We start from the raw sequence: 14,609 nt of genomic DNA, 5'->3' as shown, positions 1-14,609 counted from the left end.
CCAGCCCTTTCCCGCCCTGCGAGCTCTGGCACCTGACTGCTCCCTGCCCGCCCCTCGTCCCAGGGCAAGAGGGTGATCGGGGAGGATGGTGCGGAGGGCTACAGTGACCTGTTCCGGGAGAATGCCATGCTGCAGAAGGAGAATGGGGCACTGCGTCTGCGGGTGAAGGCCATGCAGGAGGCCATCGATGCCATCAACAACCGCGTCACTCAACTCATGAGCCAGGAGGCTAATCTGCTCCTGGCCAAGGCTGGTAAGTCGGGGTGCACCAGGCTAGCTCAGACACCCAACGGCCGGGACCCCCTGTCCCCATACTGACCCTAGGATATTAGGCAAGCTGGGCCAGCAAATCAATTCACAGATCAGTGCATTTATGAATTTTTTCCAATTGATTTTTTAAAAAGATTTATTTATTTGAGAGAGAGAGAGAGGCAGGGTGAGGGGGCAGTGGCAGAGGGAGAGGAAGAGAGAGAATCTCAAGCAGACTCCCCACTGAGCACAGAGCCCACATGGGGCTCGATCTCACAACCCTGAGATCATGACCTGAGCCGAAATCAGGAGTTAGATGCTTAGCTAACTGAGCCACCCAGGCACCCCCCAATTGATTTAAAACCTTTTTTATGACCATCAGCAATACATGAATACACCGTCCTTGCTTAACATGGGTGTATAAAGTAAAGGTTAAAAATCCCCCCTCATTAGACTCTCCACTCCACGTCCTCTCTACTTAGAAGTAGCCCGTGCACATTTGCCCACACCTTTGTCCGTACCTTTGCTCCAAGCGTGAATGTATATTCGTATGTACGTATGCACATAGGTGTGTGTGCGAATATATACTGCCCTTTCTTTTTCTGTGTAGGAGACCATGTGTATTGTCCTTTGGCTTCCCACTTTCACTTAGCATTATGCTTTGGAGATCTTCCCATGTTAAAACATAGGAACCTACTTGATTCTTGTAAACGGCACAGTGTTCCCTATGTGAGGATAGTGAACACTGTCCGATAGCATTCCTCTCCGGATGGAGCTTGGTTGTTTCTGATTCCTGCTGTCTCCCGCCGTGCTTGCATATACCCATCGCATGGACAGGTGTTTCTTCAATGTAGATTCCTTCTGGGGAAAGGCCCATGTGTGGTACCCTATTGGAGGCCCGGGTACAAGACCACCAGTTCCGGGCCGCAGGTCCTTGCCGTTCCTTACCCTCTGTGTTGCCCTCTCCCCGCCGCCTTCCCTCTCCAGGTGATGGCAATGAGGCCATTGGTGCGCTGATCCAGAACTACATCCGGGAGATTGAGGAGCTGCGGTGAGTGCGTCCCAGCGCGTCTGGGAGCCGTGGAGGAGGGCCTGAGCAGGGCCAGAGCCCGGGGCAGTGTCGGCTCACCCGCTGGCTCTCCCCACGCAGGACGAAGCTCCTGGAGAGTGAGGCCATGAACGAGTCCCTGCGCCGCAGCCTCTCCCGGGCCTCGGCTCGGAGCCCCTACTCCCTGGGCGCGTCTCCAGGCGCTGCGGCCTTCGGGGGCAGCCCGGCCAGCTCCATGGAGGACGCCTCGGAGGTGATCCGCCGGGCCAAGCAGGACCTGGAGCGGCTCAAGAAGAAGGAGGTCAGGCAGCGGAGAAAGAGGTGAGGCGAGTGCGCCCCAGCTTTGCGGGCTCTCCAGGAGCACTGCTGCCCCCCTGCGTGTAGCCGGCGCTGCCCCGGGACTGCTTGGGAGCTCACCGAGCACATTTGCTCAGCCTTTTGGGCAGAAGCCCCTCACCCTTTCTCTAATGCTGCACCTTCCCCCGAGGGGAGGGTGGAGATTACCCAGGGTTAATTCTAGACGGGGGTGGGGGGGGGTGAAGAGGAGCAGCCAGATTCTCCACAGAACGGGAACCGGCCCCATCCTCCTGCCCTTCAGACCAGACATTCCTATCCCTCCCCTGCCACCCCCTGCCACCCCCTGCCACCCCCTGCCACATGCTCAAAGCTAACCTGGCCTACCCTTCACTCCTGGGCAGCCCAGAGAAGGAGGCCTTCAAAAAGAGGGCAAAACTCCAACAGGAAAACAGTGAGGAGACCGATGAGAATGAGGCTGAGGAGGTGAGGGACTGCCCCGTCCCCTCCCCTCTCCATGCTTCCCCCCCCACCCCCGTGTCCCTGCCGAGTGGAGGGACCCCCACGACCACCTTGGCAGGGTGGGGGAGAGGCTTAGGTCTGCCTCCAGTTGAGTTGGTCCCTGAACTTCCTTGTATGGCTGACTGGTTGCCATGGTGATCTCCATCCCTCAGTTCCCCCCCACCTCATTCCCAGTGGGTGAGGCTGGGCAGGGAGGCTTTCCTAGAGCAGCTGTGCCCAGGCTGTTGGGGGAGTCAGGTGGTACTCTTTCGGCACTGGGGGTGGGCACAAGGGGCCCTGACCGTGGTCTGCCCCGTTCCCCACCCTCTTGACACACCTGAGGCCTTGTCCAGACTCCCTCTGCTTCTGGGCTCTCCTCCCTGAGGCCAGGCCCAGCCTGAGTAAGGAGAGCCCACTGGCCACCCCTAATGGTGCTCGGTGCCCAGGAGGAGGAAGAGCGAGACGAGAGTGGCTGTGAGGAGGAGGAGGGGCGCGAGGATGAAGACGAGGACTCGGGCAGTGAGGAGAGCCTGGTGGACTCGGACTCAGACCCTGACGAGAAGGGTGTGTATGCCCAGGCTGGGGCAGGGGGAGGCGACATGCCAAATGGCAGGTGCCCGGGGCCGGCTGTCAGTCAGCACTGGGCCCAGAGAAACTGCTCAGACCCTCCAGTTACAAGACCCTCAGCCAGATGCCCCCTTGGCTGGGGTCAGGCCTTACTTGAGTTCTCAAAGAATGTGGACACGTGGGTCCCGGAACTCCCAGACATGATACCACCACCGCTGCCACCACCACCACCACCACCAACAGCAGTGATAAGGATGGCAGCACCCAACCCTCCACATGGCCTGAGGTTTTCAGTTCTCACTACAACCCTGTGCATAGGTGTTTGGAGCCCCCCAAGTTCAGAGAAGTCTAGTGACTTTCCCCAGCATGGTAGGTGCAGAGCTGGGCCTTGAATGGTGTTGAAACCCACTCCTCTAAGTGGGGGCACTTGCCCTGTCAGCTCTACCCTGCCGTCATTTCTGACCCACAGCCCTCCTCCTCCAGGCTGGGTCCCATGCCATCTACGACAGGTAGACCTTGGCCTCTGGGCACAGCTGGTGTGGTGGGATGCCTAGATGCTCCCTGCCCCCAACCAGGCTCCTGGGCCAGCCTCCAGTCTCTGAGGCTGGTCTTCAAATGTGTCGCCCCGCCTGGCAGCCCTTACCCACCATGGCATTTATCCTTGCCTCCAGCCTCTGGTCACCGACTGCTCGTGGCTGACTAGAGGAAAGCCCCCAGCACCCCCCTCCCGCCCTAAGCCCCTGGCACTGGATGGAGCCTGTCTCTGCCCCGCAGAGGTGAACTTCCAGGCCGACCTGGCCGACCTGACATGTGAGATCGAGATCAAGCAGAAGCTGATCGACGAGCTGGAGAACAGCCAGCGACGGCTGCAGACACTCAAACACCAGTACGAGGAGAAGCTGATTCTGCTTCAGAACAAGATCCGAGACACACAGCTGGAGCGTGACCGCGTGCTGCAGAACCTCAGTGAGGCCCGCGCTAGCCCGCCCGGCCCCCCGGCCCCTGGCACCTTTGGGATTTGCCCGGTCCCAATTTTGCCCGATTTGCACTGTGGCCCTCTGACCCACCTAACTAACCCTAATTCTCTGCCACATTTTACATTTATTATTGTTATTTTTTATTAGCATCTTAAGTATTAGAATCCTTTATTTCCCTAGGCACATGGGCATGGCACTCCTCACCTTTTTTTCTGCATTCAGTTCCTCGAATATTTTCCTTTAAACCCATTTACAAACCAACTTGTCACATTCTAGCTTCTTTACACTTGCTCTTAGCACATTCATTCAATCACTGTTTCTCATTCATTCGCTTACTCAGCAAATATTTGTTGACTCCACCTTACAGAGCTGATATTACTCTAGGCGCTAGAGGTATTGGGGTGAGCAGAATTCCAGCTTCGTGAAGCGTACGGTCTGGCGGGGAGGGACAGACGTAAATAAGATAAATAAGCAGAGTGTGTAACGTGCCCGGTGGTGGTCAGTACCATGAAAAAAACAGAGCAGGGAAGGAGGACAGGGCATGGCGAGGAGTGGAGTGGAGTTTTATAAAGGGCAGTCATGGAAGGCATCTCGGAGAAGGTGACATGTGAGCAGACCCGAAGGAGGTGAGAGAAGTCTCGCGGAGAGTGAGCACGGGCTGAGCACTCCAGGCAGAGAACAGAAGATGCCGAGCCCCGGAGGTGGGAGTATGCCTGGCATGTTGGTGGAATAACAAGGGACGGACCTCGGGAACACAGTGAAAGGGGACAGTGACAAGAGATGGGATAATGCAAGAACTAACTACGGGACCAGGTCACACCCGTCATTATAAGGACATTGCTTTGTTCTCTGAGAGAGATGGGAAGGTGTGGAGTTTTGAGAGAGGAATGTGATGTAGGTTTTAAAAGCATGTTGGTGTGATCACTGGCTGCTGGGTAGGGGAATGAAAGTGGTGGCTTGAGGCCAGTTAGAAAACCGTTAACAAAGATCCTGGTGAATCCTTGGGGAAAAAATTTTTAAAAAAGAAAACCAAAGAACCTAGTGAAAGAGGATTTAGGCAGGAGGTGGTGAGGAGTGGTCCCGTTCTGGATACATTTCAAAGGTAGAGACAAAACGTTTTGTTGATTAACTGGTTGGAGGATGTAAGGGGAGCCAAGGACGTCTCCAGGCTTCAAGCTTCTGGAAGGGTGGTGATGACATCTACGGAGAGGGGAAGCCTTCTGGGGTGAGGGAAACAGAGATTGGGAGTCTGTTTGTGCCTGTTAAGCTGGAGATGTCTGCCACACGTCTCCATGGAGACGCCTGTTGGCATTTCAGGTAGCAAAGGTCAAGGATAGAGAATCTGCTTCTCCTTCTGCTCTGGCCCACACCACTGTCTTCTTACTAGCTCTTTCCTTCCCACTGGCCCGACCCTTTCCTCCAGTCATGGGTCCAAACCGAGCCAGCAGGGGTGGCCCACAGGACCCTCACAGGAAACTGGGGACCAGAGGCTCAGAGATCTTGAGATGAAAACACCCCCTCAAGGTCCCATAGAATGATGGAGCAGGAAGGGGAGTTGGCCTCTTCCAGCCTGATCCCCTCCTTGTGTAAATAAGAAACAGGCACACAGAGGGGTGTGACCTGCTCACAGTCCTGGGGTGAGTCTAGAACCCAGGCTCCTGCCCCCCCTCCCACCCTCTGTGAGCCCGAAGCTGATAGAACCCTCGGGGATGCAGGGCACTGACAGCCACCTCTTACCGCTCTCAGGCACCATGGAGTGCTACACGGAGGAGAAGGCCAACAAGATCAAGGCTGACTACGAGAAGCGGCTGCGGGAGATGAACCGGGACCTGCAGAAGCTGCAGGCCGCGCAGAAGGAGCACGCACGGCTGCTCAAAAACCAGTCCCGCTACGAGAGGGAGCTGAAGAAGCTGCAGGCCGAGGTGGCTGAGATGAAGAAGGCCAAGGTAGGGGTCAGGGGGGTGGCCATGGGGTGTCTTCTTAAAACCCACTTACGATGTTAATAATAATCATCGCTATGAGCATGGACAGTCTTCTTCAGGCACAGCACACATCCTCGTCCTGCGCACTGTCCTCTGAGCCAGGGTCCTCCTCCAGGGGGAGCCACCTCTCCTAGTAGAGGGGCAGGCCAGGAGCTCCGCGGGGTGCTGCTCAACACTGCCCCCTCTGGTAGGAAACTGCACCAGCACCACACTTGTGGCTGGGCTACGCGAGTACCGCTGAGGCCTCTCGTGGGGGCAGCCTTTGCCTATGGTAATGATAATTATCATACCATCAATTGAACGCTTGCTGTGGCCAGGCTCTAGGCTAGTTGCCTAACATGCACGAGCATACTAAAGTCCTGAGGAGAAGCTCGTGAAGGAGGTCCTGTTATTAATCGTGTTTTGTGCATGGGAAAGTGAGGTGTGCAACTTTGGGCGGATCGCCCTCCGTCTAGGGGAACACAGCTCTTCCCTAGGAAGCCTCTGACCCCTGACCCCAGCAGAGACTGCCAGCTCAGGTTTGCACACAACTTCTAGCATGCCGCAGTTCTCAGGTCAGGCCTGGGCTGCTCTGCTCGGTGCCAGTCTTTGGGGAGAATCCTCATTCTGGACCCCGAAGACCCGGCAGCAGCGAGCCTTCCTCTGTAGATTCACCCTTGCAGAGCCTGCCGTCTGAGACGGAAGCCAACCCCACCAGCCGCCAGCCCCTTTAGAGCCTCGCCTCCCTCCCTCCCAGGCCATTTCCTCTCAAGACTGTCCTCAGGGCAGTGCAGGCTAGTGATGTTTCTGGTCATGTCTGAGGCCTCCGTGGTGGAGGAAGGATCAACCTCCACGTGACTATTATTCCCTGTCACTTGGAAAGTGTCTAAAGCCCTGCGTACATTGCACTGTCATGCTTTGGGCACCAGGACGCGGCGGGAGGGGGCGGATGCCGCAGGGCCCCAGGTACATGGCTCTCTATCAGGTTGGGTCATCTCCGGCCACACCGAGGGTACTCTCTGTGCCCTTGCCACAGCTCTGACAACTCCAGGTTCCAGGCTTTCTATGCCTGACCACTTGCTTTGCTCTGAACTGGCATGCTGTCATCCCTGGGGCTATGGTAAAAGCTAGATTTGGGGGGGTGCAAAATGACCTGGGCCAAAAGTCTGACCGTTCGTGCCCAGCTTTATGACTCTAAGTCATTTGTCTCTCTGAGGTTCATTTCCTTGTTTATGAAACGAGAATGGTAACACCTCTCTCCTGTGGCTGTCACAACAGCAGTGCTTGGTTATAGCGTGTTCTCGATACGTGGTGCTGGCTCTTACGGTTGTCAGTGTGAGCCTGGCCCTGGAATGCGGCTTGGACCCTCATCTCAGCCCTGTCTCCTGCTCAGCTGTCCATGGGCGAGAGGAAAGCACTCCACCCAGGGAGGGTAACCCACCTCTAGCAACCCTGGGCTGGTCCTCGAATGGCCAGACCCAGGATGGTGGCTTGGGGAAGGGGCCGCCAGGGGCTGTGACATCCGAAAGTGGGGAGCAGGGTTAAACGTTGCAGAGTGGTTACACCGCACAGCTGGGCTGGCAGTAAGGCCCCTCCTTCTGGCAGGTTGCCCAGATGGTGGGGGCTTCAACTCCCACGGAGGAGTAGGAGCAGACCCCTCGCTCCAGACCCCTGAGCCCCAAGCCAGTGCTGCCTGGAAGGCCACCACCCCTGCTCAGCATCCTCAGAGCCAGGCCCTCCCGGGGCGGGGGGCCCACTGCCCAGCCTCGCCCCCACCACCCCTGCCTGTCCAGGTGGCCCTGATGAAACAGATGCGTGAGGAGCAGCAGCGGCGGCGGCTGGTGGAGACTAAGAGGAACCGGGAGATTGCCCAGCTCAAGAAGGAGCAGCGGCGACAGGAGGTGAGGGGCAGGCCTTGGGGACCTCCAGCTGCCCTGTGTGCCTGGCTGCCCCTCGACTCCCATGACCCTAAGCAGTAACAGTCACACTTGCAGCAGGGCGCAGCCTGGCATGGGAGGGCACAAACACGCGGGCTTCTGGTCTACCCCCTCTAGTGCTGGGGGGGGGGTGACTCGAGCCCCAGAGAGGGCAGGCCCTTGCCCAGGGTCCCCAGCAAGTCAGAGCTGGGACTGTGCAGCTGCCGCCCTGAGCCCGCTGTCCCCGGGTTCGAGAGGCGGAGGGGATTCCCTGCACCAAGAGAGCGGTCTGCACTGTGACCTGTGGGAAGAGGAGCCAAACTTGGGGTCCCATCTTATCAATAAGTTTGGGCTGCTTGAGAATCTGCCCAAAAGCCAGGCTTCCGCCAACAGTGCTGGGCAGACCAGGCTGTGGGGCCTAAGTGCGGACCCCAACCCCCTTCTCTCACCCACAGTTTCAGATCCGAGCGCTGGAGTCCCAGAAGCGGCAGCAGGAGATGGTCCTGAGGAGGAAAACCCAGGAGGTGAACAAGACTCTGCTCCCCTTCTCCTGAGTTCTTCCAGAGTTGGGAGGGACCACGTCCCACCGGTGGCTCTGGCTGTCCCTGTCACTCAGCACACACAGTGGAGCAGAGCCTGCGTGAGGCCTGTCATAAGGGCCTTTCTCGACAAGAGGGCCGAGGCTTGAAGGCAGGGCTGCAGGCTCTGGTCCCAGCGGCTCGAGACCTTAATTAAAAAGATAGAAGTCTCGGGATGCCTGGGTGACTCAATCAGTTAAGCGTCTGCCTTCGGCTCAGGTCATGGTCCCAGGGTCCTTGGACTAAGCCCCGCGTGGGGCTCCTTGCTCAGCAGGGAGTCTGCTTCTCCCTCTGCTGTGCTCCCCCTGCTCGTGCCCTCTCTCGCTTGCTCTCTCATACTTAAATAAATAAAAGCTTTTTTTAAATTAAAAAAAAATAAATGAATAGAAACTGGAGCAGCCCCTGTGTTTGCCCCATCTGGCACCCCCCAATTTGGGCCTTTTCACAGGTTCCAGGGCCCCCTGCTCACTGGGTTCCTCTTTTCTCGGCCCCAGGTGTCCGCACTGAGGCGCCTGGCCAAGCCCATGTCTGAGCGGGTGGCAGGGCGTGCAGGACTGAAGCCACCTATGCTGGACTCAGGGGCTGAGGTGTCAGCCAGCACCACGTCCTCGGAGGCTGAATCGGGGGCCCGCTCTGTCTCCAGCATCGTGCGCCAGTGGAACCGCAAAATCAACCACTTTTTGGGGGACCACCCAGCGCCTGCTGTCAATGGCACCCGCCCTGCCAGGTGAGGCGGACGGGTGGTCCCCTGGCCGGTGTGGGCAGAGGGGGTGCAAGTCTGGGGGCAGGACCAGGGAGAGGCGAGCCCAGGGGAAGTGGGGTCCTGTGATGGGTCCCCGTGGCTGTCAGCTCTGGGGTTGGGGGCTCTGGGGGTGTCGATGGAGTTCCAGAGGTTGAGAGTGCTTCTACCCAGGTGGGTGGGGGGATGGGGAAATAGGGAACGGGGATTAAAGAGTACACTCATTATGCTGAAAAAAATAAAATACAACAAAATGATTTTAAAAATGCATTTTTCCTCAAAAGAACATATTATTAACAGTGTTTAGTGACCAAATACAGAAAACCTGAGAAAAAAAGTTTAAAAAAGGGAGTGTTCCCAACCAATTCCCTTTGCATCTGTCTCCCAGAAAGAAGTTCCAGAAGAAGGGGGCCAGCCAGAGCTTCAGTAAGGCTGCGAGGCTCAAGTGGCAGTCCCTGGAACGGAGGATCATTGACATCGTCATGCAGAGGATGACCATTGTCAACCTAGAGGCCGACATGGAACGGCTCATCAAGGTGGGCCGGGACACAAGGAGCCCGGGGCTCCTGCCTCTGCTTCCTTCCCATCTCCCCTCTGCCTGTCCTCTGCACTTCTGACATCTCTGCCTCATCAGACCTCCTCAGCCCCTTTCCCCCTGCTCCTTGTGCCTGCTCTGGAATCCAGAGGTGCAGGGGGACCCAGGGGCCCGGACTGAGGGGCACGGTGGGCAGGGCTGGACAGCAGCCTGAGGCTTCTCCCTCACCCTCCCTGCAGAAAAGGGAGGAGCTGTTCCTCCTGCAGGAGGCGCTGAGGAGGAAGCGGGAGCGCCTGCAGGCTGAGAGCCCGGAGGAGGAGAAGGGGCTGCAGGAGCTGGCCGAGGAGATCGAGGTGCTGGCAGCCAACATTGACTATATCAACGACAGCATCACCGACTGCCAGGCCACCATCGTGCAGCTGGAGGAGACCAAGGTGCCCACGGGGCCTGGCCCAGGCTAGACGGTGGCAGGAGGGATGCAGGGGGGTTGGGGGCAGCCTCAGTGACAAGGGGTCTCTGCCTCTCCATCCTAGGAGGAGCTGGACTCCACGGACACATCAGTGGTCATCAGCTCCTGCTCCCTGGCCGAAGCCCGCCTCCTGCTGGACAACTTCCTCAAGGCATCCATCGACAAGGTGGGCTAGCAGCTCACCTCCTCGGCGGGAGTGGGCCCTGCAGTCACAGGCACCTCGGTAATCTCCCCTCGTGGGGAAGCACACAGGCCTGGCTCCTGACCGGCATCACTTACAGGCTAGAGCAAGCTGCTTTACCTGCGGGCCTCTGATTCCGAAGCTCTGAAGCGGGGGCGATGACAATACCAAGCTCCTTGCTTGCTGCGTGGTTTTCACAAGATGATGCGTGCCAGGGGCTTGGCACGATGCCTGTCACATAGCAGGGCCTCCATTAGAAGTGACCCAGCATGTCTGGTCCAGGCCTGTCCACGGCAGGGCTCGAGTCTGTTGGCAGAAGTGTGTATGTTGGGGCTGGGGCAGCGGGAAACAGACAGACCATATTCCCCTCATTCCTGAGGGGTTTATACTGGAACATCAGATGTCCCAGGTAGGTACTGTGCTCCTGTCCTCTCTCCCTGCCAGAGAGCTGGCCAGAGGACGTGCCTCCTTCCCCCGGGGCCTGTGGCTTTTGGGGACAGGCACCCCATAGTACGCACGCAGCGTAACTGGCAAGGGGGTGGGGAGCTCACCCTGTCCGCAGGAAGCTCCGGCTCTTCTCCGTGGTATGGGGGACTGTTAGTCTGCTAGCGCTGAGTGACAAAGCCCCACAGACCAGGGGTCTAAACAGCAGAGATTGATTTTCTCAGTTCTGGAGCTAGAAGTCCAAGATTAGGGGTGTCGGCAGGATCGGTGGCTTCCGAGGCCTTTCTCCTTGGTTTGTAAGGGACTGCCTTCTCGCTTCGTGCTGTGTTCCCTCCGTGTGTGCCTGTGTCCTAACTTCCTCTAAGGCCACCAGGGGTATTGGATTAGGGCCCACCCTAAAAACCCCATTTTAACATAATTACCTCTTTCAAGACCCTATCTCCAAATACAGTCATGTTCTGAGGTACTGGGGGTTAGAGTGTCAGCATAGGAATTTGGGAGGGCAGGGACACAGTCCAGCCCATAACAAGGAAGTGTAGCCTAAGGCAATCTCCACTACCGTGTGGACACGAGGAAAGTTAAAGAGGGTGGAGGGATGCATCTCTGGTTTGGGGCAGCTGCGAGGGGAATGTCGGGGAGTCAGCCCGGCTCTGGGGCGGGTCCGAGGGGGATGTCGGGGAGTCAGCCCAGCTCTGGGGCGGGTCCGAGGGGAATGGGGAGGGGCACCCCCCAGGGTGTCTCGGGAGCAGGTGGTATGGGGATGGTGAGGAGGGTGCCCGCAATCCCAGGCTGGGGAGCGTAACCGCACGCCTGGCTCCCTGCCCGCAGGGGCTACAAGTGGCGCAGAAGGAGGCCCAGATCCGGCTGCTGGAGGGACGGCTGAGGCAGACAGACATAGCAGGCTCCTCTCAGAACCACCTGCTGCTGGACGCCCTGCGAGAGAAGGCGGAGGCACACCCCGAGCTGCAGGCCCTCATCTATAATGTGCAGCAGGGTATGGTGGCCGTGGGCAAAGGTCTCGAGATTCTCCCAGCGCTCCCTAGCTCCAGCCCCTGGGGGGACCCTCACCTCCCCGGTACTCCCTCAAGAGCCCCAGTCTGATGCCAGTGGATGAGATGTGGGAGGGAGGCCAAGCCCTCTCCCCTCTGTCTGTTGGGGCCTCTCAACCCTCCTCTCTCCTCCTCCCACAGAGAATGGCTATGCCAGCACGGATGAGGAGGTCTCAGAGTTCTCTGAGGGGAGGTGAGTTTCCAAGTCGAGAGTGAGAGGTCGGCTCACAGCATGAACCTGGGGCTGGGGGTGGCGGGTTGCCAAAGGGTCCCGGGGCTAAGCCTAGATTTGGGGGCTCTTTGGGACCCACGAGTCTAAGGCTCCGAGAGCCAGAGCATAGGTTCACAGGATCCTGAACTCCCTCTGCTTCTTCCTTAGCTTCTCCCAGTCGTTTACCATGAAAGGTTCCACCAGCCATGATGACTTCAAGTTCAAGGTGAGCGCCACGGGAAGGCAGACAGTAGGCTGCAGCAGGGCGGTCTCCCTACAGCCTGGTCTCCACCTCAGCCCCCGGCCCTGACCCAGTATGGCCTCCAGCTGGGATGGAGGTGCCCTGGTTGGAAATTGGGAGGTGCCCAGATATATAACCAGTTACAACCCATTCTTTTTGAGGTGGGTAGAAGGTGGGAGAAATGGCTCGAGTCCCTGCCTAGCGATGTCAGTGGAGCCAGAGGCCCTGCTTTCAGAAATCTCCCCATTCCCCACCTAAGACTCTGGCTCATGCTCGAGTCAAAGACTAAGGCTAGACCTCTAGTTATGCTGCATGCAGATTACTGATTCAGCAGTATGGGAGTCAAGTGGGGTAGTTCACCTGCCAACGAGGGGTCAGTTATTAGTTTGAACTGAGAAGCAGGATTTATACAACAGAGAAGGGTGCGGGCGGACTGCATACTGGGAACAGTGAATTGTGCATGGTTTTGGGATAAACTGATTAGGTGGTGACCAGCAAAGAGGTCAGTGTGGGCGTTCTGCGTGTGCAGAGTCTGAATAAGGGCAGTAAAACCCTTGTGGTTGCTTTGGCTTCTCTCCAAGCCCTGAGAGAGGGTCCTGGGGTGCTCTTCACCTGGATCTTCCATCAGTAGTTCTACCGTAGGCCAAGAGGCATTATTTCCTTCATTAGAACTCTCCTGGCCCCCCTTTATGTTGGGGCAAGTAGGTTCACCCCAGTCCTTCCATTCCCAGGGTGAGCCCAAGCTGTCTGCCCAAATGAAGGCCGTGTCCGCCGAGTGCCTGGGTCCCCCACTGGATATCTCCACCAAGAACATCACCAAGTCCCTGGCCTCCCTTGTTGAGATCAAAGAGGACGGAGTGGGCTTCTCCGTCCGAGACCCCTACCACCGGGACAAGGTCTCGCGCACCATCAGCCTGCCCACCAGAGGAAGCACTTTGTAAGGAGGGGAGCCGCGGGTATGGGTCAGGGTGGGCAGGGAGTTTGGTCTGGACCTCACGGGACCCTTCTGTTCTAGCCCCCGGCAGTCTCGAGCCACGGAGACATCCCCTCTGACCCGAAGGAAGTCGTATGACCGAGGGCAGCCCATTAGGTGAGAGCGTGTTTCAGAACCTGCACCAGAGTCGCGGCCGGCCTGGGGTGTGTGAGTCGCCGTGATGTTCTGCTCTGGAGGTCACCGTGCCTACTATAATCTGGGCCAGTCTCACTACGTCATTCCGCTTCCCACAGTGGTCCCTTCCCATCCCGTCAGGCATGGGCTCCGGAAACATAATCTCCATAAGCACCTTGAACGGGATGGCTCAGCCCGCTGCCAAACTGTTGGCTGGTGCAGGCTCAGCGTCGGTGGCTTCGTAGTCTTTGTACTGATGTGCTTCAGTTCATGACCAGGGGTCCTTGCGAGGCCTTGGCCCTTTCTAAGGTCTTATCATGTGAGAGGAGTGTAGACGTTTAAAGAAAAACCAGGAGCTGATTGCAGAATGGTGGACAAGTCTCTAATTGGTCAGCTACACATAGGACCGGGACCCACAGAGATTCTGCAGATCGCCAGATCGCCAGATGCCTTGTACGGTCATCTGGTCCATGCACTTAATTTTCAGAGAGGTTTGATGGCTTTCTCCAGCCATACAGCTAAGTAGTAGAAGAGCAGGGGTCAGGGTGACCTCTTCCCACCTGACAGGAGGCGGGAGGACTTGCTCAGGCTCCCAGCCTTCCCTCCTATCCAAAGCCTGGGCACATGCCCCTGCTGGTGGCTGGCGGTGGGGGCCTTTGGTGGGAGGAGTTGCGTGGATATCTGTACACTTGGGGCCTTGCAGACCGTCACTTCGCTCATGAACTGAGAGAACACACTTCAGCAGCAGTCTGAGGGACTTAGGTCGAACTCGTGAAGACCCTTCAAAGGAAGGGAGGATTTAGGCCAAACCTGACAACTTTCCAAGAGAGGATTGTTGCGCTATTGGAATGGGGTGGTGCGATGAAGCCTCCTCGACTCTTCCCTGATGTTACAGTCAGTCCTCAGTATTCACAGTACTTAACGTTCTGTCAAGTCACCGTGAACACTGAATTAGCGGATACGGAACCACTGCTCCTGGGGATATCCGGGGTTGGGTTCTTGAGGGCTTCTGGTCACAATATTTTATCAGCCAATCAATACGGAACTTTGCTTTACGTGTGTTCTGTTTAAAGGCACCTTAGTCAGTATATATTGTTGATTCATTAACATTGAACTTGTATCCAGCAGCATTGTAACTCACCCCTGAATGAAGCTTCTCTAACACACGTATTTTCTCCATGAGACACAGCACAGCCTTCATGTGCTTAGACACGTGCCAGACAGCCCTTCGGCACTATGCTTTGGGGGCGTTTTAAACAGTGAATCACCAATGAAAAGCACAAAAATGCAAAAAACATGGCCCTGAATAGCTCACAGGAAGGCCTCTTGGTGACAGCATGAAAGCAGGCAGGCAAAGGGTGCCCTCATTTGACCTCCGCTGGGAACGTGTGCGTTTGGGGACTTGAATTTTTCGCTGCTCTGGGAATGGCCCCCAAAGCCCTGTGAGAGTTAACTTGCGATTGCTAATACACTGTAATGAGCAGGTGAATTCCAGCTATGGCATCCGTGAGTAATGATGGCGGGCTGCCTCTGAAGAGCAG

General features: G+C 57.1%; 1 protein-coding gene across 1 annotated transcript in view; it reads left to right on the top strand.

The window, feature by feature from the left end:
• The window catches only part of KIF21B (kinesin family member 21B), a 49,737-nt gene that overhangs the window by 21,335 nt on the left and 13,793 nt on the right, over positions 1 to 14,609 (top strand). The window contains exons 12-26 of the mRNA XM_040636435.1: positions 1,996 to 2,077; positions 2,539 to 2,656; positions 3,434 to 3,625; positions 5,383 to 5,582; positions 7,391 to 7,498; positions 7,969 to 8,037; positions 8,586 to 8,818; positions 9,219 to 9,366; positions 9,605 to 9,799; positions 9,899 to 10,000; positions 11,288 to 11,453; positions 11,650 to 11,701; positions 11,888 to 11,945; positions 12,692 to 12,897; positions 12,976 to 13,050. Of these exons, the coding sequence (XP_040492369.1) occupies positions 1,996 to 2,077; positions 2,539 to 2,656; positions 3,434 to 3,625; positions 5,383 to 5,582; positions 7,391 to 7,498; positions 7,969 to 8,037; positions 8,586 to 8,818; positions 9,219 to 9,366; positions 9,605 to 9,799; positions 9,899 to 10,000; positions 11,288 to 11,453; positions 11,650 to 11,701; positions 11,888 to 11,945; positions 12,692 to 12,897; positions 12,976 to 13,050 (2,004 nt within the window). The remainder of the gene's footprint in view (positions 1 to 1,995; positions 2,078 to 2,538; positions 2,657 to 3,433; positions 3,626 to 5,382; positions 5,583 to 7,390; positions 7,499 to 7,968; positions 8,038 to 8,585; positions 8,819 to 9,218; positions 9,367 to 9,604; positions 9,800 to 9,898; positions 10,001 to 11,287; positions 11,454 to 11,649; positions 11,702 to 11,887; positions 11,946 to 12,691; positions 12,898 to 12,975; positions 13,051 to 14,609) is intronic.

Source organism: Ursus maritimus, unplaced genomic scaffold (genome assembly GCF_017311325.1).
Source record: "Ursus maritimus isolate PB19 unplaced genomic scaffold, ASM1731132v1 scaffold_2, whole genome shotgun sequence".
NCBI classification, from domain to species: domain Eukaryota; kingdom Metazoa; phylum Chordata; class Mammalia; order Carnivora; family Ursidae; genus Ursus; species Ursus maritimus.
The sequence above is the reverse complement of the archived record's forward strand: the minus strand, read 5'-3'. Positions and strand labels throughout refer to the sequence as shown.